This window comes from Lissotriton vulgaris, chromosome 5 (genome assembly GCF_964263255.1).
Source record: "Lissotriton vulgaris chromosome 5, aLisVul1.2, whole genome shotgun sequence".
Classification (NCBI taxonomy): domain Eukaryota; kingdom Metazoa; phylum Chordata; class Amphibia; order Caudata; family Salamandridae; genus Lissotriton; species Lissotriton vulgaris.
In genome coordinates, this window is record NC_141693.1 from 1,635,802,886 (window position 1) to 1,635,826,299 (window position 23,414).

The 23,414-nt window shown below is 45.7% G+C and overlaps 1 protein-coding gene across 1 annotated transcript in view; it reads left to right on the forward strand.

Moving 5' to 3' along the window:
* The window catches only part of SCN4A (sodium voltage-gated channel alpha subunit 4), a 1,232,571-nt gene that overhangs the window by 666,560 nt on the left and 542,597 nt on the right, over positions 1 to 23,414 (forward strand). The window contains exon 8 of the mRNA XM_086923780.1: positions 17,735 to 17,798. Coding sequence (XP_086779906.1) covers positions 17,735 to 17,798 — 64 coding nt within the window. The remainder of the gene's footprint in view (positions 1 to 17,734; positions 17,799 to 23,414) is intronic.

Here is a 23,414-nt window from a genome sequence, read left to right on the forward strand (position 1 = left end):
TGCTCCTATAACATGAGAGCATGGTCCTAAGCATACAATGTAGGTGCATTTATTAAGAAGAATCATTTTAGAAGTGTCTGCAGTCCTGTACAAGTAATGTAAAGTTTATGAGCAAAAGTGTAGAACATTTCCTTTTTTTTTAGGGTTTTCAGATTAGTATACAGGAATACACCAATGTAAGGATTTAGGGTATGTCTGTGTTGTTTTTCTCTTTTCCTCTGAGTTTAGTAAATGAACACACACTTCCTTGGTTGCTTGGGATTGGGTGATGTATTACTCTTCTCAGTTCACCAAAGAGTTCCTATTATACTTGCCAATAGGTCCAGGGTTGTTTTACTCTCACATAGATAAATGAAATGGTTCTTGGGTGCCTTGCTAATATATGGAAAACAACAGTTAATAGACAGAATGCAGAACAATGTCATACATTCACCCCAGTACAGAGATCTGGGCCTAAATCCATCGTTTTTTTGCACTCCACACCACCCCAGTTCAGACATGGCCATATGCAAATCAGCCTTGACCCTGTGCCTCTTGGGAATAGTCCAGCCCGAACTGCCAAGCCATGTCTTTCCTGGACCGGAATCAAGCAGCCTAGGACTGCTTTCTGGCTATCAGCCGTCTTCAGCCAGGATAGCTTGACTCCAGTGGTGTGGAGAGCATGGGACTCACGTCTGAGCATATCCATCCCACTCGGGGTGACAAAAATGCAAAACACCAGTTGATGGACAGAATGCAGAACAATGTCATACATTCACCCCAGTACAGAGATCTGGGCCTAAATCCATCGTTTTTTTGCACTCCACACCACCCCAGTTCAGACATGGCCATATGCAAATCAGCCTTGACCCTGTGCCTCATGGGAACAGTTCAGCCCGAACTGCCAAGCCATGTCTTTCCTGGACCGGAATCAAGCATCCTAGGACCGGTTTCTGGCTATCAGCCGTCTTCAGCCAGGATAGCTTGACTCCAGTGGTGTGGAGAGCATGGGACTCACTTCTGAGCACACCCATCCCACTCGGGGTGACAAAAATGCAAAACAACAGTTGATGGACAGAATGCAGAACAATGTCATACATTCACCCCAGTACAGAGATCTGGGTCTAAATCCATCGTTTTTTCGCACTCCACACCACACCACCCCAGTTCAGGCATGGCCATATGCAAATCAGCCTTGACCCAGTGCCTCATGGGAACAGTCCAGCCCGAACTGCCAAGCCATGTCTTTCCTAGACCGGAATCAAGCATCCTGGGACCGGTTTCTGGCTATCAGCCGTCTTCAGCCAGGATAGCTTGACTCCAGTGGTGTGGAGAGCATGGGACTCACGTCTGAGCATACCCATCCCACTCGGGGTGACAAAAATGCAAAACAACAGTTGATGGACAGAATGTAGAACAATGTCATACATTCACCCCAATACAGAGATCTGGGCCTAAATCCATCGTTTTTTTGCACTCCACACCACCCCAGTTCAGACATGGCCATATGCAAATCAGCCTTGACCCTGTGCCTCATGGGAACAGTCCAGCCTGAACTACCAAGCCATGTCTTTCCTGGACCAAGCATCCTAGGACCGGTTTCTGGCTATCAGCCATCTTCAGCCAGGATAGCTTGACTCCAGTGGTGTGGAGAGCATGGGACTCACGTCTGAGCATACCCATCCCACTCTGGGTGACAAAAATGCAAAACAACAGTTGATGGACAGAATGAAGAACAATGTTATACATTCACCCCAGTACAGAGATCTGGGCCTAAATTTCATCGTTTTTTTTGCACTCCACACTACCCCAGTTCAGACATGGCCATATGCAAATCAGCCTTGACCCTGTGCCTCATGGGAACAGTCCAGCCCGAACTGCCAAGCCATGTCTTTCCTCGACCGGAATCAAGCATCCTAGGACCGGTTTCTGGCTATCAGCCGTCTTCAGCCAGGATAGCTTGACTCCAGTGGTGTGGAGAGCATGGGACTCACGTCTGAGCATACCCATCCCACTCGGGGTGACAAAAATGCAAAACAACAGTTGATGGACCGAATGCAGAACAATGTTATACATTCACCCCAGTACAGAGATCTGGGCCTAAATCTATCATTTTTTGCACTCCACACTACCCCAGTTCACACATGGCCATATGCAAATCAGCCTTGACCCTGTGCCTCATGGGAACAGTCCAGCCCGAACTGCCAAACCATGCCTTTCCTCGACCGGAATCAAGCATCCTAGGACCGGTTTCTGGCTATCAGCCGTCTTCAGCCAGGATAGCTTGACTCCAGTGGTGTGGAGAGCATGGGACTCACGTCTGAGCATACCCATCCCACTCGGGTGACAAAAATGCAAAACAACAGTTGATGGACAGAATGCAGAACAATGTCATACATTCCCCCTAGTACAGAGATCTGGGCCTAAATCCATCGTTTTTTTCCACTGCACACCACCCCAGTTCAGACATGGCCATACGCAAATCAGCCTTGACCCTGTGCCTCATGGGAACAGTCCAGCCCGAACTGCCAAGCCATGTCTTTCCTGGACCGGAATCAAGCATCCTAGGACCGGTTTCTGGCTACCAGCCGTCTTCAGCCAGGATAGCTTGACTCCAGTGGTGTGGAGAGCATGGGACTCACATCTAAGCATACCCATCCCACTCAGGGTGACAAAAATGCAAAACACCAGTTGATGGACAGAATGCAGAACAATGTCTTACATTCACCCCAGTTCAGAGATCTGGGCCGAAGTCCATCGTTTTTTTGCACTCCACAACCCCCCAGTTCAGACATGGCCATATGCAAATCAGCCTTGACCCTGTGCCTCATGGGACCAGTCCAGCCCGAACTTCCAAGCCATGTCTTTCCTGGACCGGAATCAAGCATCCTAGGACTGGTTGCTGGCTATCAGCCGTCTTCAGCCAGGATAACTTGACTCCAGTGGTGTGGAGAGCATGGAACTCACGTCTGAGCATACCCATCCCACTCGGGGTGACAAAAATGCAAAACAATAGTTGATGGACAGAATGCAGAACAATGTCATACATTCACCCCAGTACAGAGATCTGGGCCTAAATCCATCATTTATTTGCACTCCACACCACACCACCCCAGTTCAGACCTGGCCATATGCAAATCAGCCTTGACCCTGCGCCTCATGGGAACAGTCTAGCCCGAACTGCCAAGCCATGCCTTTCCTGGACCGGAATCAAGCATCCTAGGACCGGTTTCTGGCTATCAGCCGTCTTCAGCCAGGATAGCTTGACTCCAGTGGTGTGGAGAGCATGGGACTCACGTCTGAGCATACCCATCCCACTCGGGGTGACAAAAATGCAAAACAACAGTTGATGGACAGAATGCAGAACAACGTCATACATTCACCCCAGTACAGAGATGTGTAGTGCAAAAAAACGATGGATTTAGGCCCAGATCTCTGTGAAAAAGGGGTGGTATTGTGGCAAAAACCCACCACATGTATTTTTTTTCATCTCACATGCTAAGGTGTGCTGTACATGCAGTGGTGTCTACGTACCTACGGACCTACTGGGAAAATGTAAAAACCTGTAAGGCAAAAGAAGAAGAAAAAGAGAAAATAAAAGACATATAAAATAAAATGCAATCTTTTATTCCATTTGTTTTTGCCACCTTCTTTAACTTATCAGTGTCTATTGCGATCTAGCACTTTGTGACTCAATCAATTTATAAATGCCAACCGTATGACCAGCAATAGTGCAATACACGCCAGTCTTCTGTGCTCAACCATCATGCTGTGCATACACTACTGGACTTGTAGGCTATCTGTAGAGGTGCATTTCTTGCATGCTATTATGATTCAGTACACTGCCCAGAAACGGAAAAACCGCTATGACATTGTAAAAGTACCACACGTTTTTCCCTTTGAATGCAGGAAGTGCATATTGTGCTAGTAATTGTACGTTTATTGCATGTCACGTAAATAAGCTGTCACAAAAAAAGAGCATAGTTACTCTAGATACATGTTGGACGTAGCTTTAAGCAGAACCCGGAAAGGGCAAATGCCTGTAGTCAAACACTGGGGGAGTAAAGAGATAGTGCAATCAGCATTGCGTTATGCGAGGGTTAAGAATGGCTCTGTATGCAGTTGAGCCTGGAATTCAGGCTCATTAAAAAAAACGGCACGGTTGTTTGGTATTCCAACCTGTAAAGAAAAACCTTACTTTGTCAAAGCAGGACCCCCACCTCTCATGCCTATTTCGGTTCTTCTCGGGAATCTGGACGGTGCCCTTGGTGCCAGCCGGCGTCTTTTTCAGGTAGGTCCCTGGCGATTGAAAAGGCCATGGCGTACCTGCGTCACCGCGTCTACGCTGTAGCGTGTGACGTGCAGCCGTGAAATAAATAAGAATGTGAACCAGAGGAGTTTCCGTATTTGAATGTGGAAGTGATATTGTCATAGCGGATGGTCACCAATTAAAATTGAAATAAAAAATTGTTGGCAAGAAAAAAGGCGCGACTAATGGTTTGCTATTAAACTAAGTAAACTACAACAAGTATGGATAGACTAGGGTGAGCCCTGACATTATGGTTGGACGCCAGATAGGGGTCCGACTAGTGGTTCCCTAAAAAAAGTCATACAAGTAAACTACATGTGAGGCTGAACTAAAGTGAACACTGGCATTATAACCTCTTTAGATATATTATTAGAAATGGAGTATTAACTCTTTAGAGCCAAGAAAGGGAAGGCTATGCAGAAATTGACCATCTCAAGATGGATAGTACTCTGCATCAAAATGTACCACACATTGGCCAAGAAGCAACCCCCTAAGGGTTTCCACCCTTATCCCACCAGAGCCAACGCTGTGACCACTGCATTAGCTTGCTGAGTCCCAATACTGGACATCTGTCAGGCAGAAATGTGGGCATTTTTGCAAACATTTACCAAGCACTACTGTCTGGACTGTCAGGCCCATCTAGACTGGCACTTTGTACGTTCGATCCTGCAGGACTTTCTGATCTAAATTGGCTTCGCAGATCCACCTCAAGGAAGGCATTGCTTGGGTATCTATTCTCAGGTAAGAGTCTGCTTTTGGAAGTCTCTATGTGATGAACATGTTACTTACCTTTAGTAAAGCCTTTTATGGTAGAGACTCTATCTAGCTGCAGATTTCTTACTGGCCCTTCCATCCTCCCTGCTCTGCGAGATGATTACAGTGTTATGGACACCCTTCTCAGGTCCTTAGTATTTTCAGACCAGTTGTCAGTTTTCATTGTGTCAGCGTGTTAGACCGATTCAGAAAAGGGGGTGGTGATGAACAGAGTGTCTGAATTAAGCAGACCACTCTTACCCAGTCCAAAGATCAGGGCTTGATCCATCACCGTTATTTATCTCACTGCACCATCCCAGCTCAGAACCTGGCTATATGCAAATCAGTCTGTCCCTGGCCCAGTGCATCATGGGAACAGGGCAGACTAAACTACCAAGCCAATTCTTCACCAGAAAGGAGACAAGCTACCGGGGACCGGTTTCTGGCTTTTCAGCCTTCTTCGGCCCGGCTTGCTTGAATCCTGATGGTGCAGTGAGAAAGGGACTCATGTCTGAGTATACCCTGCCACACCTATAGTGGCCAAAAACGATTCAGAAAAGGGGGTGGTGAGGAACAGAGTGTCTGAATTAAGCAGACCACTCTTACCCAGTCCAAAGATCAGGGCTTGATCCATCACCGTTATTTATCTCACTGCACCATCCCAGCTCAGAACCTGGCTATATGCAAATCAGTCTGTCCCTGGCCCAGTGCATCATGGGAACAGGGCAGACTAAACTACCAAGCCAATTCTTCACCAGAAAGGAGACAAGCTACCGGGGACCGGTTTCTGGCATTTCAGCGTGTTAGACCTGGCATCCTTGACGTGGTTTCCTCTGACTTTTTGCCTATATCTCCTGTATTTTTGATTCTGTGCTGGATTTAGTTTTTGCTGGCTTAGATGCTTTGGGCAATTTGCCACTGCTGCTCAGTGATTTACTGGAAAGCCCCTAGTAATGTGCACTCTGTGTGCCAGGGCTTGTAAGTCAAATGCTACTAGTGGGCCGGCAGCACTGGTTGAGCCACCCACACGAGTAGCCCTGGAAAGGTATCTCAGGCCTGCCACTGCAGTGTCTGCGTGCAGTTTTAAACTGCCATGTCAACCTGGCAAGTGAACCCACTTGCCAGACCCTAACCTTCCCTTTTCTTACATGTTAGTCACCCCTGTGGGCAGGGTGCAGTGTAAGTGAAAGGCAGGACGTGCCCTGGTGTGTGTTTGACTGGGTTGAATGTGTGACATTGATCCACATTCGGTCCATCACCTGTTGTTTTTGCAATTCCGCTATAAGTGTACTGGGGATGCCCAGACGTGGGTCCCAGGCACTCCACACCACTGGAGTCAAGCTAGCCGGGCTGATGAGAGGTGTTACCTCGAAACCGGTCCGGTCCTCGGATGCTTGATTCCGTTCTGGGAAGGACATGGCTTTTGTAGTTCGGACTGGACTGTTCCCATGGGGCACAGGGTCAGAGCTGATTTGCATATCGGCATTGTCTAACCCAGGGTGGTGTGGAGTGCAAAGAAACGATGGATTAGGACCCAGATCTTTTGACTGGGTTGAATGTGTGACATTGATCCACATTCGGTCCATCACCTGTTGTTTTTGCAATTCCGCTATAAGTGTACTGGGGATGCCCAGACGTGGGTCCCAGGCACTCCACACCACTGGAGTCAAGCTAGCCGGGCTGATGAGAGGTGTTACCTCGAAACCGGTCCGGTCCTCGGATGCTTGATTCCGTTCTGGGAAGGACATGGCTTTTGTAGTTCGGACTGGACTGTTCCCATGGGGCACAGGGTCAGAGCTGATTTGCATATCGCCATTGTCTAACCCAGGGTGGTGTGGAGTGCAAAAAAACGATGGATTAGGACCCAGATCTTTTGACTGGGTTGAATGTGTGACATTGATCCACATTCGGTCCATCACCTGTTGTTTTTGCAATTCCGCTATAAGTGTACTGGAGATGCCCAGACGTGGGTCCCAGGCACTCCACACCACTGGAGTCAAGCTAGCCGGGCTGATGAGAGGTGTTACCTCGAAACCGGTCCGGTCCTCGGATGCTTGATTCCGTTCTGGGAAGGACATGGCTTTTGTAGTTCGGACTGGACTGTTCCCATGGGGCACAGGGTCAGAGCTGATTTGCATATCGCCATTGTCTAACCCAGGGTGGTGTGGAGTGCAAAAAAACGATGGATTAGGACCCAGATCTTTTGACTGGGTTGAATGTGTGACATTGATCCACATTCGGTCCATCACCTGTTGTTTTTGCAATTCTGCTATAAGTGTACTGGGGATGCCCAGACGTGGGTCCCAGGCACTCCACACCACTGGAGTCAAGCTAGCCGGGCTGATGAGAGGTGTTACCTCGAAACCGGTCCGGTCCTCGGATGCTTGATTCCGTTCTGGGACGGACATGGCTTTTGTAGTTCGGACTGGACTGTTCCCATGGGGCACAGGGTCAGAGCTGATTTGCATATCGCCATTGTCTAACCCAGGGTGGTGTGGAGTGCAAAAAAACGATGGATTAGGACCCAGATCTTTTGACTGGGTTGAATGTGTGACATTGATCCACATTCGGTCCATCACCTGTTGTTTTTGCAATTCCGCTATAAGTGTACTGGGGATGCCCAGACGTGGGTCCCAGGCACTCCACACCACTGGAGTCAAGCTAGCCGGGCTGATGAGAGGTGTTACCTCGAAACCGGTCCGGTCCTCGGATGCTTGATTCCGTTCTGGGAAGAACATGTCTTTTGTAGTTCGGACTGGACTGTTCCCATGGGGCACAGGGTCAGAGCTGATTTGCATATCGCCATTGTCTAACCCAGGGTGGTGTGGAGTGCAAAAAAACGATGGATTAGGACCCAGATCTTTTGACTGGGTTGAATGTGTGACATTGATCCACATTCGGTCCATCACCTGTTGTTTTTGCAATTCCGCTACTGGTGTGTGTGGCATGTTCTAAAAGTGAAATACTGACAATTTAACCATTGCAAGGCTATCTGTTCCCATAAGATAGAATGGGGAGTTTGCTTACAACCTCGTATAAGCATAACTACTCCTGGGAACAGGGTAGGAAAATAAAGTTTAGTATGCCTGAACTCAGAATGTTAAAATGCATCTTTTAGTTAGGGTGATTTTCACATTCTGTGTTTGAAAATACCACTTCTAGAAAGTAGGTATTTTCTTGCTTAACAATGTGCCTCTGCTAAGATGTGTATTGACTGTCTGGCTTTCGAGTGACAGGGGCTGGGGATTTGCGGTGGCTCCAAGAGTCTGAATGAGTCAGGGCTGAGCTGAATAGACATGGGCTGCATTTAGAGTAAATGGAGGAGATTTCCTTTCACCTGAATGGGCCTTGTCTGCCTTCCACAATGCTTTCGCCACCTCCTGCCAGGAAGCTACACCAGAGAGGACAGAACTGGTTTTGACTGAGCCCAGGGCTTCTCTGCCACGAGAGAGCAAAGGATTTTGCTGTATAAATATTGGGGTCCAGACCCTAGAATTTTAGATCATTCCTGGAATTATAGAGCACCCTTTTCCAAGGAGAACAGCTGGAGAGACTGAGGAGAAGTACTGCTCTTTTGCTGTGTTCTGTGTGGAGTTTGCCTGCAGTTGCTGTTTCTGCCAAGGAAAGGAGAAGGACGTTGCTGTGTCCCCTGCTTGAAGAAAACTCCAAGGGCAGATGTGTGCTGGCCTCCTGTTCTAAAGTCTCAAGGACACAAATACTTTACCCCCAGGTCCCCTGAACTCTGCTGCTGTGAGGTCTAACTTGCCAAGTGCCAGTTGTGGACCTCTGGAGGTTGTTGTTATTTGGGAGCTAGAAGAAAGAGGAAACTTGAACAACTGCAAAAATCGACGAATCGCTCTTCTTGCAGCTGTTTTACAAACGCATCTCCACAGCCCGAGAGGAATTTCCACGCATCTAAGTGCCATTGCAAAAACAACACAGCACCTGTCACCGCTGCTAGAATTGAAGCATCAAGGGATCGCGGCTGAAGAAAAGCGACGCAGCAGCGCTCAATGCCGCCACATCAATTGCTGACGCATCCCGGATTTCCACGCATCGCACCTGTGCAGCAGGTTTTCCTGATGCATCACCTGCGGAACAGAATCGTCACAAAGAATCGATGCATCACTTCCCCTGCAGACCGAAGGATGCATCACTTCTCATGCATGAAGCAGAACTGTCGCATCGCCTCCCCAAGGTCTCAGGAACTGAAGCATCTCTTTGTTTTCGACGCTTCTTCACTCTGCGGCTGTTTGTCCCTGTGTATTTTGATGCAACTACAGGTACTTTGTGTTAAAGTCACGCATCCATAGTTTTCTATGGTAAAAGTTCTTGAAACCTTTTGAAAGTCATATTTTTAAGTGTGTATGTTGGATTTTTGTAATTTTGGTATTGTGAAGTTTAGATAAAGATATTTTTTTCTTCTAAACTGGTGTTGTATTAATTTTTGGTGTTTTCACTGTGTTACTGTGAGCGTTGGTACAAATACTTTACACGCCTTGGACAAAGGTACCAACGTCTGCCAACTAGAGACCCCATTTCTAACACTCTGCATTCCTGGCGTGGAAAGTGGGAAAAGTTACTGATGTTAGTGTGCTGGGCGGGGCCTTTATACGTACCACATACAATATTTATGGCACAAACTATGCCACCTACTGGCACCCACGGGTATTGCTCGAAAACCTCCAGATCCTGGCTGACACCTGGGGAATATTGTATGATAAGGAACCTGCTGTCAGATAGATTCTGTATCTGATAAAGTGCTACCGGTTAGGTAACTTGTTCATCAATCCCAGTTTCTCCTCAATGACCACATTGTATGACCCTAAGCAGACATCTCTCTAGTTGTCTTTGTATTTAGCAACTACAATGTTTTTATTTTTTTATTTTTAATGAGTTTTATCCAACAATAGGTAATCAAAACTAGTGCTGCCGCAACGGTACAAACTTTTTTCCTTTCTCTCCCCATCCCTGTTGTTACTTGGTACACACCTGTAAACTATAATATTGCTCTAAGTATAATAAAATCTAGGCTACATATAGAGTGCTCATGACAGCTTAATTGCAACTTATCTCACTAAAGGCATTGTCAGCAGGGAATGGGAAGAATATATGTTTCTAGGGAGATGTTTAAAAACTATCTGCTCTAAAAAATGCTTCTCAATGCAGAGATATATTATGATGTACAAAGGTGAAACACTTCTACATGTTAACTAGATACACTTTTTTAGAAAATAGATGAGATTTTATCATATTTTTACATGTTTATTGCATGAGTTACATGGAAAGTATTTTTATGGCTTGGTTCGGATCTCCCTGTTAATGTGTTGGCTCGGCCCCTGTATTCTTATTAGACATACACTTTTATTGATCCTGCCTTCATACTCTATACCTCTTATACCCGAGTGTTGAGTGTGATTTTGCAGTACTTCCTAATAAATCAAGTCTCAATTTGACATTAAACTCCCTCTAGACCAGAGGCTTCAAACGTTTGTAGGTTGAGCCCCCTCAACTGAATTTTTTAGATGTTGGGCCCCCCTCACCTGAGAGAAATTTCTAGAATCTGGTACACTACATAATCGACCACCACGCACATGTCACGTGCCATATCCAGCAAATAATGTTCGAAACAATAAGAGTGTTTAGTAAACTGCAGGTTTGTGAGGGGGTGTGGTGATATGACACTGGATTGCAGTGCATGTAAATGTGTCCTTTTGTAATTTAGGATGTAAACCTTGATGGGGCACAACATGCACATACTTGTGTACAGGGGCACAACTAAACCCAAACTTCGGTGGAGAAGTGTGGCTCAATGATTAGAGTGGCAGACCCTGATGCAGAGGTCTAGCCCGGGACCAGAGTTCAATTCCCCACCTCGGCGTGTCTTGGGCTCAAAAATTCCATGGACCTGATAATTCTCGCCTTGCCTCGGTGCCTATTCCAATCATGGAGTCCCACTCTGCAACTCTGGGCAATAGCTTGCTTAATCTCCACAACGGCCCCCACAACGCTAAGGATGCCTGGCCTCCACCTTGGGGGTGCCGAAGAATAGATGCCTCACAGGGAAAGCCAGGATGGGTTCCACAGCGGTATTCATACAAGCGCCTTGAGACCCTTGCAGGTGAGTAGTGCGCTATACAAGTATCAATTTACATTTACATTTTACACTCCCAGCCAGGGCCCTAGCACTCGTCGCACAAAGTGCAAAGATTTGTTTTGGCGCCCCTCCCCCATTTCCTCCTCCTCTATGAATTTCCTCACTACCCCTCACCAACAATGCACCTCATCTCTCTATAGCACCTTTCAGGCAAACATTTTTTTTTATAGCACTACTCATTGTTTACTCACACTCAGTTCTTTGATCTACATGGTACACGTTCTTTGTAGCAGGCACATTAAACCTCTGCGCTGTGTGGGTGGCAGAAGTGCCCATGTGAGTGCCCAGTGAGCCATGCGACAGTTTGAGAGAAGAGTAAGAGGAATGACTGCAGGGTGCATGAGGTGACCATATGAATTTGTGTGCGGATGTAAGTGCAGAGTGGGATGAATGAATGTATGGTTAGTGATGCTCTTATTTGAGGGAGATTGCAGATTGAGCAGTAAGGGGACAGGTGAGTGAAGAGTCACATGAGTGCAGGGTGAGTAGTGTGCTCGTGTGACTGCAGGGTGAGGTACAGGGTGAATAGCGCAAGTGCATTGAGAGTGCAGAGTGATCACTGTGAATACAGGGAAATCGGGTGAATGTGTGAGTGCATCCAGATCAGTGTGAGGGCATTATGATCGCTGTGAGTGCAGGATGAGCATGAAACTGAAGGGCGAGCATGAGGAGCGAGTTGTCTGAATGCAAGGTGCATTCCCAGACAGTTTAAGTAACTCAGCAGGGTATTGACGGCAGCGTAGGGTTTCAGATATAAGTTAAACTATTGATGTTATGGCATTAACCAAGGATCAGGGCGAAGAAAATAAATGTGCTGATCTTGCAACAAACTTACAGTCTTGTGATTAGGGTTGCCAGCTCATTATTGTGATGTCCCAGGCAGTACAAAAATAAAAAATAAACAGCCACCTAAAGCTGTATGGTCAGCACTTGTCTGTGCATACTTTGAACTGCAAATATAAATAGAAGCACTTTTAATTGTGTTCTAGACCTGCCTGAATGATCCATGACTGCTAATAAAATGTAACAAAGACAGAAAAGTCGCATTACAAATGTATACATACATCTTTATTTATAAGCATATTTGGTGTCAGGACAAGCAATTTCCAGGCTGTTTAAACAACACATGGCTGGCCGGCATTTTTCTTTTGGCAACTTAAAGCCTTGTGGGTGTTGTGTGCCTGCTTGTGTAAATTTAAAAGAAACTTTGTCTCCTTTCTGCTATAAGCTAACCCTCCCAGGATGGGGTTAAACTCATAGAGCTGAAATGCTTCAGCTGCAGTGGGAGGCAGGATGTCTCTGCCAAAACTGAAAGCAAACAACAGACTGTCATTTCAGCTGGAGTGGGAGGCAAGAAGTCTCCTCTGCTATGAAATTAAAGTCAGTTCCTTTGCTTTAGGTTTTAGCAGAAGACTCCCTGCCTCCCACTGCAGCTGAAACATTTCAGCTCTAAGAATTAACCCCCCTCCTGTGACAGTTAACTCAGCTCTTCGCAAGTCAAAAGCATGGGCACATCTGTGCCTTATATATTTCCCCTCCCTCCACCCTCCAGTCCTATGTTACCGGAGCTCGCCAATTAAAAGATTTGCGATGTGGAGTTAAAGACTAACAAAGGTAACATCCTTGTGTGGAGTGCGCGCCCCCCTGAGTTGGTGTCGTGCCCCCCAGATTGGAGAACTCTAGACTCAGTGGCTTTTACACTTCTACTCTGTTGACTTTAATGGAGCTTGCAGTCTGGAAATCACTAACACAAAAGGCAGAATAAAGTCTGAGATCTCTGTATCTCACTGTTGTCAACTTTTCTGAAGCAACAGAGAGTGAAACAAGCATTTACAATGCAACAGTTTCGCCTTCGGAAAAGTTAGAGATATTGGCATTGTAAATGACAAACTTTTTATTTATGTGTTGGTTTTGAAAACAGAAAAATAAATGGCATTGTCATTTACAATGCCAATAGCTTACTCTGTCGCAAATGCGAGACGTATTGCATTTGCACACACACACCCACACAAGAGCCCCACACACACACAAGAGCCCCCCACACACACACAAGAGGCCCACACACACACCACACAAGAGCCCCCCACACACACCACACAAGAGCCCCCCACACACACCACACAAGAGCCCCCCCCACACACACAGCCAAGAGTCCCCCCACACACACACGCAAGAGCCCCCCCACACACACACATGCAAGAGCCCCACACACACACGCAAGAGCCCCACACACACACGCAAGAGCCCCCCACACACACAGGCAAGAGCCCCACACACGCAAGAGCCCCCCACACACGTAAGAGCCCCCCCACAGACGCAAGAGCCACCCACACAAACGCAAGTGCCCCCCACACACACGCAAGAGCTCCCCACACACGCACAAGAGCCCCCCACACACAAGAGCCCCCCACACACACGCAAAGAGCCCCCCACACACACGCAAAGAACCCTCTGCTCCATTTGCATCAGGTGTGAGGCTCCTGACTGCTGACAGCCAGGAGACTCCAACAAAAGGAGGCTTATGACCCCTGAGACTCGGCCTTTGTTATGGCCAGTATAGAAATAAGAGAGCCCTCTCCCCTCCTGCACTTTGTTGTGATCGGAATCAGACAACAACGTGCAGGCGCTGCTGAGAGTGTCCAGGTGTTTGGAAATTACACCGGGACGAATTCAGTATCTTTTTCTGTGGGGACCAACTTCTTGGCAGGGTGGACGGCAGCCACCCTGTGAAATAAGTAGGGAGAATCCGTCCACCCGCGTGGACCCCTGACTTGTGTCCTGGTTGCAGCCACCCCTTCTGCACATTGCACCCACACAAAATCTGTATTGCTCCTTCCGCGCTCCCCCCAAATGTTTAACTAGCGATATGAGGTGGCCAGCGCCAACTGCATAATAGCACTTTTATCTCACTGCCTCATTGCCTGTTAACTCCAACCCCCTTGTTCTTCCTTCCCTCCCATTGTCCCTGTTGACACAGCCACCCTCCTTTTAAAACAAACGATGTGTCCCATCATTGTGCCTTTTTGCTACCTTTACTTTTAGCATGCTGCACAGTCCCACTGCTCTACAATTTAGCTTAAAGATGTTGTCAAACAGGCAAATTCAATATCTTTCGCAAAAGCGTGGCCAATTGCCTTTTCCAATGCTTGTTATCCCTCAAGTTTCTTTTTCCTGTAAATCACAGCTTTCCATGAAATGAAGGGGGATCCCAGGGCGGGGCAGGCAGAAAGTGAAAGCCTCTTCGGAGCCGCCCCTTCTCTGATCAGATGAAGGGGTCTCATAACTGCCCCGCTTTCATCCGCCAATCAGCGGAAGGCACGAACTTGGTTTTATTTCAAGTTTAGAGCTATAAAAAGAGGTGCTGCGGGCTTTTATCTGGGACACTCGAGAGAAACCCGAGGCAGCAACGAAGAGGACAGAAAACGAGCAAAAGACGAGATTCCGTAAGGTGCAAGCCTTGTTTACTGCACTTGCTATTGATGCGGTGATGTTTCATGACAAGACGGACTCACCTGTGCCAGTCCTGGGGTTTATTTAGCGGCTCGGTGCATTCTGGGAGCCGTAGTCCCAGTCCTCGAATGAACGTTAGTCTGAGGCTGTTGGTTACAGGAATGAAAGAGTGGTCAATGCGAAGTAAACTAAAGATTAATGGCAAGGCCGTGTGGGGGCTTGGAGGAGGGGGGAGGGCGAACAAAGACATGGACAGAGGGACGGGGAACGGACAGCGGGATACAACCATGCGGGACCAGGACGATCGAACAAATGATGAAAAACAGCCATGTAAAAAAATAATAAGTACACGCCCACAGTGGACACGTCTTCATGACGTTGCGAAAAGCCTAAAAATCGCCGGAACGCCCACGAATCTGCTCCGGCTATGACGGACAGATCTCTGTTCCAATGGCTAGCCTCCATTTATGGAGCTAGCCAATGGAACAGAGAGGCGGTGACCACGTCACATACTGTTCTCTTTAGATTTTGCCTGCGCGAAAGGCTGCTTGCGCAGCTTTCGACAGGCGAAACCTAAAAAACGGGGGGCCCTGCCTAGAAACCTCCACACCTTGAACAACAGACACTGCAGGACTTTGACCTTAACATCTGATTGTCGCCTCTCCTTTTTTTCTTTTGAATGACCCTCTCTTTACTTTACAACCTCTGTATGCCTCCTTTCTCTGAGCACAGCCTACTCTAAATCACATGCAGGTTTACCTAAATATTACTATATCTCTATATTTTCCACACCTCACTTGGAATGTCAAACCTGTCCTCCACTAAGAATCATACTCTTGCAACCTAACAATACTTAATCTTTTCAAGGCCATTTACTTAACTTCACCAACCATCTGCATGAATTCACATACCCTGACTAATGATCACACCCAACACCTATTAATTAAATTTACCACAAAGAAACTGGAGTAATTGCATTGAATGGTTTCCTTGACAGCACAAGACTAAGGGCCAGATGTACAAATGTTTTTTGCGTGTCTGCAAATGGGATTTAGACCTGTTTGCGCTCGCAAAAAACCTGTGTCCCATGTACTAATTCTATTTTGCGACTCGCTATTAGGAAGGGGCATTCCAAGGGCATCCCTTCCTAATAGCGACTCCTTAAGCTATGTAAGAATGTTTTGCGGCCGCAAATTTGGTCGCAAAACACTTGCAGTTTACCACCCTTCTCAGGAGGGTGGTAAAGCACTCGCAAACAGGAAGGGGCCCCAAGAGGACCCCTTCCCATTTGTGAATGCATTCACAAATATTTTTTAAGTGCAGGCAATGGCTTCAGGGACCACTGCCTGCAGTTAAAAAATGAAACTGAAAAGTTTAATTTTTATTTTGTTAAATGCATCCCGTTTGGCTGCATTGAAAAAAACCTGCTTTATTTACAAGCAGTCCCAGACATGGAGGTCTGCTGACCCCAGCAGGCCGCCATCCCTGGGAGTGCCAGCCATACCCAATGGAGTAGCAAATTGCGACAGCCTCATTAAAACGCATGAGGCATGCAATTTGGGACCCCATTGGGAGTCGCAAACAGTGTCTCAGACACTGTTGTGCATCCCAATTACCGAGTCGCAAATTGTGAGTCGCAAATGCAACGCAATTTGCGACTCGCTAATTGGCGGGTCGTACATCTGGCTCTAATTCCAGTAAACAACAATAACCAACAATAAACAATAACCAGCGGATTAACCAGTAACTTGAGGTTCTGGATCAGCATGTTGCCAAACATAAAGTGGTGTAAGTGCTACATATATGCAGTTACAATACAATGTCACCTAATCTGCACTTCAATGGATATTTCACGTAATGTTTAATGATTCTGCTTCGTTGCGTACTTTTGCAAGTGAGAAACTTGGTTTGAGCAGAGAATGTCTTTTGGAAACCATAAAACTGGATGTGTGCCAAGAACACACACTCTGAGCTAGCAACATTCACTGTGTGACTTTAGAAATTGTATGGGTAATACATGAAGCAGGTTTCTTACATGCCTTTTCTATGTGACAAAGCTGTAATATGGGTAAACTTGAAACCTGCATAAGATTTCTGCATATTGCATGTGAAATAGAAAATGCTATTTTGCCCATGCCATGTCCAAGTGGGTAAAATAAAATGTGAGGAACTGCACCAAGAATGTGTCACTAGCAAATGCGAGTTAATGTCCACGTCTTACAAATCAAATTGTCCGTACTACCAACATTATCCATTTTTATCCACTGATAGTATTCATGTTTTGAAGTACCACTTGATAAAGGGTGCATCCCGTCTGTTAGAATCTCTAAAATTAATTCAAATGCACTAAATTCAATCAGTGTAGTTTTGAGGGATGGTTGAAGAAATTGATAACATGTACGGAAAGATATGTATAAAATAGGAAAACAATAGCCACTAATTTTTTTCTGACTGGTTGGATAATGATATATATGCACTGCTAGGGGTACAGGTATGCAGGATTAGCAAAATATGTGTAAAAGCTTTTTATGTAAACTTCGCAAGGAATTGTAGGTGTGTACCCCTCCTCTGTATGCGTCTATATGCATCAACAAACATACATTAGACAAGGAGCAGCAGTTTACTCTGTGAATCAGGCTGCCTGCCTCCATCCGTCCTCAGTTCAGGAAAGAGCTGAAGACTCACATTTACAAGAACACTACATCTGAACACTATAAATAGCCCCACCCCTGAACTCACCTGCCACTCCTCTCTGCATGCATTATTTTCTGCCCCGGGTCTGTACACCACTCCTTTGAACTGTGTACAAGTGCACCGTAGCCCTTTCTTCAGATACTCGATAATAAACCGATTACTCGTTCTACTAAGGAAATCAGAAGGATACATTTTAAAAGGTAGAGGCTTTATGTTGTTAATGAGATTTCTGACATTGTGGCTAACCTTTTAAAATCCTTATTGTCTAGTATTCGTTGTTTTTGGTAAATGAGCATAACTAAAACTGTGAATGTGAAACAATGAATGACAAAAAATATTCAATGTTATAAATCTGCTGATTTATTTGTTGTTTGTGTTTTTGAACGGGAAAGAGAATTTCTATTTTCTGGAGGGAGCTCGTGATGCTCTTCTTTGTGGAAACAGCAGCGACGCTGGGTAAGTCATAAAATAATTATTTTTTAAATGCTTAACAGTGCCTGCCGAAAGCAAAATCAACTTACTTTCTAAAGTGTTTTTGCAGAATTGAAAAAATGAAAACCTGTGCTAAGGAAAAATGTACATGATCCTATTTAAACTGATTATTTAATCTGTGAAGAGCCAAACACATGCCACACCTTCATGAACTGTGAATCGTTTAATTTCTTCCAGACTGTTTGAGAAACCAGATGGGCTCCCAAAAAAACATAATGTACTTAGGAATATACAGCTGTACATAACGCTGTTATATGTCTGTCCTGTTCTGTTCTGCTCTGTAATGATATGTTATGTTAGTAAGGCTGCTGCGCCTTTGCTTCAAGTTCTGCTTTCATTTAGTTTTTTGTTTATTTTTGAGCTGGGTCATTTTCACCTTTTTTATGTTTGAAAACATTCACAAACCACCTGCAGAAGGTGGCATTTTCAAATGTTATTACTTTTGAATGTTAATGATTGTTGCATATATTTGCCATAAAAAGAACTAAAAAGTAATTGGAGACTTGTCAAGGCCAGATGTGAGAAACTGGATTATTAGTTGAAGTGGATGTTAATCATTCTCAACTAATAATGGCACTATTCCTTACTAGGTCCAGTTAGGTCGGAATCATTCACACCTGATCTCAACACTTAGTAGCTGAAGCACAGACTTAGATAAATTGTGTAAGGCATTTATCAGTACTAAAACAGTTAAAAGGTATAAAACACACAATAATAAAACCCAGTTTCAATTTATAAAAATTGAAAAATGTTAACGCCTTTGCTGCGGGGCTAATTCCCCCACGACGCGGGGGAGGGGGCGTGCCCGGCACCGCAGTGCTTGTGACGAGCTTGGCTCGTCATGCAGCACAGTGGCGCTGTGCTCATGACAAGCTGAGCTCGTCATGACTACTCCTGTTTAATGGAACGCCCAGCACAGCAGGGGAATTATCCCTGCGTGGATGTTCTAAGGCTGTTATGACAAGCTCAGCTCGTCATGAGCACAGTGCCACTGTGCCTCATGACGAGCTGAGCTGGTCATGAGCGCCCAAGGGTTTAAGGAACAAATAGACACTATAACAACAAAACATGATTTTTTAGACTTTTAGATCTTTGTTGCATCAAAAAGCAGAAAGCGCTAATCACAGTTAACTGGTTTCAATAGACCGAGTCATAGTCAAAGGTTACGAGGGAAGGCTCATAGACCGTAGCTTTTTGAAGTGTAGGACCTCGGTGGGCGCCTCAGCTCGGGGGAAGTTTGAGGCTCTCGACATCAGCAGCAGGAGAGCTCAAAGCTTGCGAAGTCCGAAGTCTTGGCCCAGGAAGGTGTTGCCATTGACAGGGTGCTGCTCAGCGTTAGACCCAATCGTTTCGGCGTGGCAAACAAGCAAGTTGAGTCTGACTGGTAGTTCAACCGCAGCGGCTGTGGCTCGGTAGCTTTCCTATGGTAGCTCCTGGTGGTTCTTTTTCCAAAAAGTACAGAAAAAGTTTCTAAGTTTCCAGTCTTGCAGTTGTGAAGTGAAACATAGCACTCCCTAACAGCAGCCAAGTGTCTAGGTCCTTTTGGGTACCACATGGGAGCTAGGACATAATCTCCTAGTAGCCACAAGCAGGGTCCAGGGCAAATTCAGATGGAATTGGTGAGCTGGGCACAGCAAAGTTGTGGGGTTCTTGCAGCTTTTGTGTTCCTGGAGCTGAACAGGTGGTTAGCCAATTATTTTTGGAGTCCAATCTTCTGTCCTGGTACAAGTGTTTCTTCACAGGTTCAACAACAGTTGCAGTCCTTCGTCTGTTTTCAAGAGGTCGAGAGGTGTTCTGAAGGAGTTTCTCAGATGTGCAAGTTTTATGCCTGTCACTAGCTTGTGGAAAAGGCAGACTCCCTGGCTAATAGGGAAAGAATTACTAGGAGCAACCCTACACACGCCTCTACTACTGCCTCTGCAGGACAAGGGGGTGGGGGCAAGGGTGAGCAGACACAGCCTCAACACCTTCACGGATCTATATCTCGACTATCACTTTTTACCTCAATTTGCACCCTCTGGGCCCGTCCCTCCCACAGTACTTGAGATTCTCCTTTATCACTAGCTCTGAACCACGTCATGCGCTGCATGGTGCATTCCCTGCTCCCCCTCCTAAATGTAACCCTTTACTGATGGATCGGTTTGATGTCTTCACTTGTACTCTTATTTGCTTCTATACCATTCCCCTCCATCCCCCTTTCCCTCCATTGGTGTACTGTTGCTTTTCCCTAAAATGCCAATCAATTAGAAAAATATATAGGGGGTTTGCCCTAGGCAATTCCACAGTACCCTACTCTGCCAAAATCCCAACATGGCCAAACATTTCTTCCCCTGCTCACACCCCTGAGGAGGTGTGTCTAGGGAAATGAGGAACTCCCCTTGCCAACCAGTTCTGGAAAAGATTTTTCCCCCACTGGGATTGGTGCCATCCTGGCTAATTGGACAACTTCAGGGGCAGGCCCAGGTGTGAAATGCATCTGCCTATGACAGGAGATCCCCCTTTGAGCTTTGTGCAATTTGTGGGCACCCCCCTAAGTCATCCTGTCATGAGGGGGGCACACTTCCTCAAGCCAAGGACCCTTTGTTCCCTTTCTTAGGAGCCATTCATACCGCCTTGCAGGGGGCCAGCAGGCTACCAGGTGACAGTTGGGCAATAACTCAGAAAAGGGCTCCTGGAGGCGTCATGAAGGAAAATGGCAACTTTCTAAAAGTGTCATTTTCAAAATAGTAATTTAAAATCTGACTTGACCATTGATTGGATTTTATATTACTATTAGTTTTAATACTTGAACAATTAGATTCAAGACCATGTGCTTTAGTAACCGTATCGCACATGGCAAGGGTCCGACTTATCTTCACAAGTTGTTAACGATTCACCATCCTAGACGACTCCTAAGATCCACGGGCAGTATGCAATTTGTGATACCTTGTATTCAAAAAGCACGGATGGGAGGGCGCTCTTTCAGACTACTGGCCAGTCAACAATGGAATGCTCTTCCTGTTGAATTGCGGATGGAGCCATCGGAAACCAGGTTTCGGCAGAAACTGAAGACCCATCTATTTCCGAAAGATTAGTTCTTTTTTTTTGGATGGTCTCCTTCTTCTCCTGCTTCTCATTTCCATGGTCTGTTGTTGATTTCTAGTGTTGGAACGCATCCTAGCGCGGAGACGCACTGTTCTAGTGTATTCAGGCGCTTAACAAATGTTTTTATTATTATTATTATTATTATTATTATTAATTGTTCTAGCTATTCCCAAACTTAAGTTATTCATTATAAGGTGTTATAGTGTAACCCAATTCTGTTCTAAGGGGGGAGGAACCCTTGCCACAATGAAACAAGCATTTGCAATGCAATGGGTCTCGCGTTTATGAGCGTTTGAGCTATTGGCTTTGTAAATTTCAATAGCTTAAACTCTCACAAATGCGAGACCTATTGCATTGCAAATCAAGATAGGCTCCAACTGGCACATACATCAAGTATCAAAACACACTAGATGATGGACGGAATGTTGCACAATGGCAAAACATTCACCCCCAGTCACAGATCTGGGCTTAATACATTGTTATTTAGATCATCACACCACCCCAGTTCAGACATGGCCATTTGCAAATCAGTCTTCACCCTGTGCCTCATGGGAACAGTCCAGACCGAACTGCCAAGCCATGCCTTCCCTGGACTGGAATCAAGCATCCTAGGACCGGTTTCTGGCTATCAGCCTTCATCAGCCAGCATAGCTTGACTCCAGTGGCGTAGTTAGCACAGGACCCACGTCTGGGCATACCCTTCCCACATAGGGTGAACAGCAAAACACACAAGATGATGAACAGAATGTTGCACAATGGCATCCCAAATGCAAAAATACTGGTTGCAAAGGGGCAAATTCTGAGAATCTGCCAGTTTGCAACTGTTTTTTAGTTTGATGCATGGGGCCCTGAATGTACTATAGGGCTGGAGCAGAGTTAGCAACCTGGGCTTCTGGGTGTATGCAACCCCTCCAAGACCTACCTCATGGTTTACATTTCCACCTACTGAGAGGAGGTGGTAAATATAAATAAGTATTCACCCCACCAGAACAGGTAAAGACGTGCAGAATTCCGCCGGTAAAACCGGGTCTCCATAGTTGTACCCATTCTAGGGGTGTTAACTCATAATTGAATAGTACTGGTTTGCTTGTACTGCAATGTACTGGTGATTACGGGTCCAGAGTCTGCACCCCGCTAGTACCATGCTGCTCATAATTCATAATTAAATCCCAAGGGGGGTAGAAGAAAATGGGTTTGGTAAATAAGGAATGAATCATTTCTAATGGAGCAGCTGTGCAAAGTGACAAATCATGTGATTGCGACTAAACCAGTAATCTTTATCCCCTTCTTTATGTTACCTTCTCCGTTTAATACAAGTTTATTTTGTGTTATGGAATGTAAATACAATCTGTACGAGTATTGTACTTGGTATTACAGTTACAAAAGATTTGGTAATATTTTGTATGATTTCGCTTGTTTTTGCTTCCGACAGCACTATGTGTGAGAGTGTTGAAAATGTTCATGATATTAGAATCTATCCAGATGTGAGGAGTGAGGTGTATATATCTGAGTGCCTGGGGCGCCATATGATGCTGCTGGGTTTCAGGTGAAGGCTTATGGATCTGCTTTTTTGAGTTTGCTGAAGAGAGCATGTCTAGTTGCTGCCCACAGTCAAGGGTTGATGGTATTTTAGAGTTTGAGATTCTGGGAATCTGCCTCCATGTTTGTTGATGTTAAGTTGGTAGTTGGTAAGCTGTGAATTGTCGTATGTTGCTTGCTTGCAGGACTGAAAGGAGTGACCCGTTTTTGCTTGTAATCGGCACCTTGCATCCATTTGGCGGAAAGCAAGGAGGATAGAACGTAATATTTTTAACTGGAGTATTTTCAAGGCTAATTTCATACGATGATCATGTTTCTGTTGTTTAATAACACTGTAGAAACTCGATTATATTTATCATTTTTGCTTGATTATGATTTAGGAGGTAGGCGGATAAATGTGCGGAGGTAGTCATGTGGATGGACTTTCCGTTTCTGGCTTATATATTAGAACATTTATGTATTTCTGAGATCTAGCTTTATTAGCATGAATTCTGCACGGAATTCCCACCTCTTTGGGGTGGGTTTAACATTCAAATGTACTACCTGCTCTGTGCGGGTGGTAAATGTGTACAGTAGGGACCAGTGCTGGAAGGTATTGAGAAGCATGGCAAAAATGATGGGATGAGGGTGCCAGATGGGCGGGGCATTACATGCTCCTATGTGGCGTAGCAGAGGGTTGTAAAGGGCCAAGGACCATGATTGGGAAAGATTGCACTCCATTTCAAAGGTGACTTCACCATCTGGATTTTTTAGCTAGTAAATTCAGGTTGGGTATTGCCGCACCCAGAAAATCCAGGTACACTCTCACCAGCACTCCTACAACAGAGCAGCCACTTGTGAATTCAGGTCAATCAACTTGTTATCTGGGGCTTTTGTAGATTAAGTGCCTGCTATTCAGTCTACCATCACAAGGACCCTTGCTAACTCCCCTGTGTGCCAGAATGTACAGTGCATGGG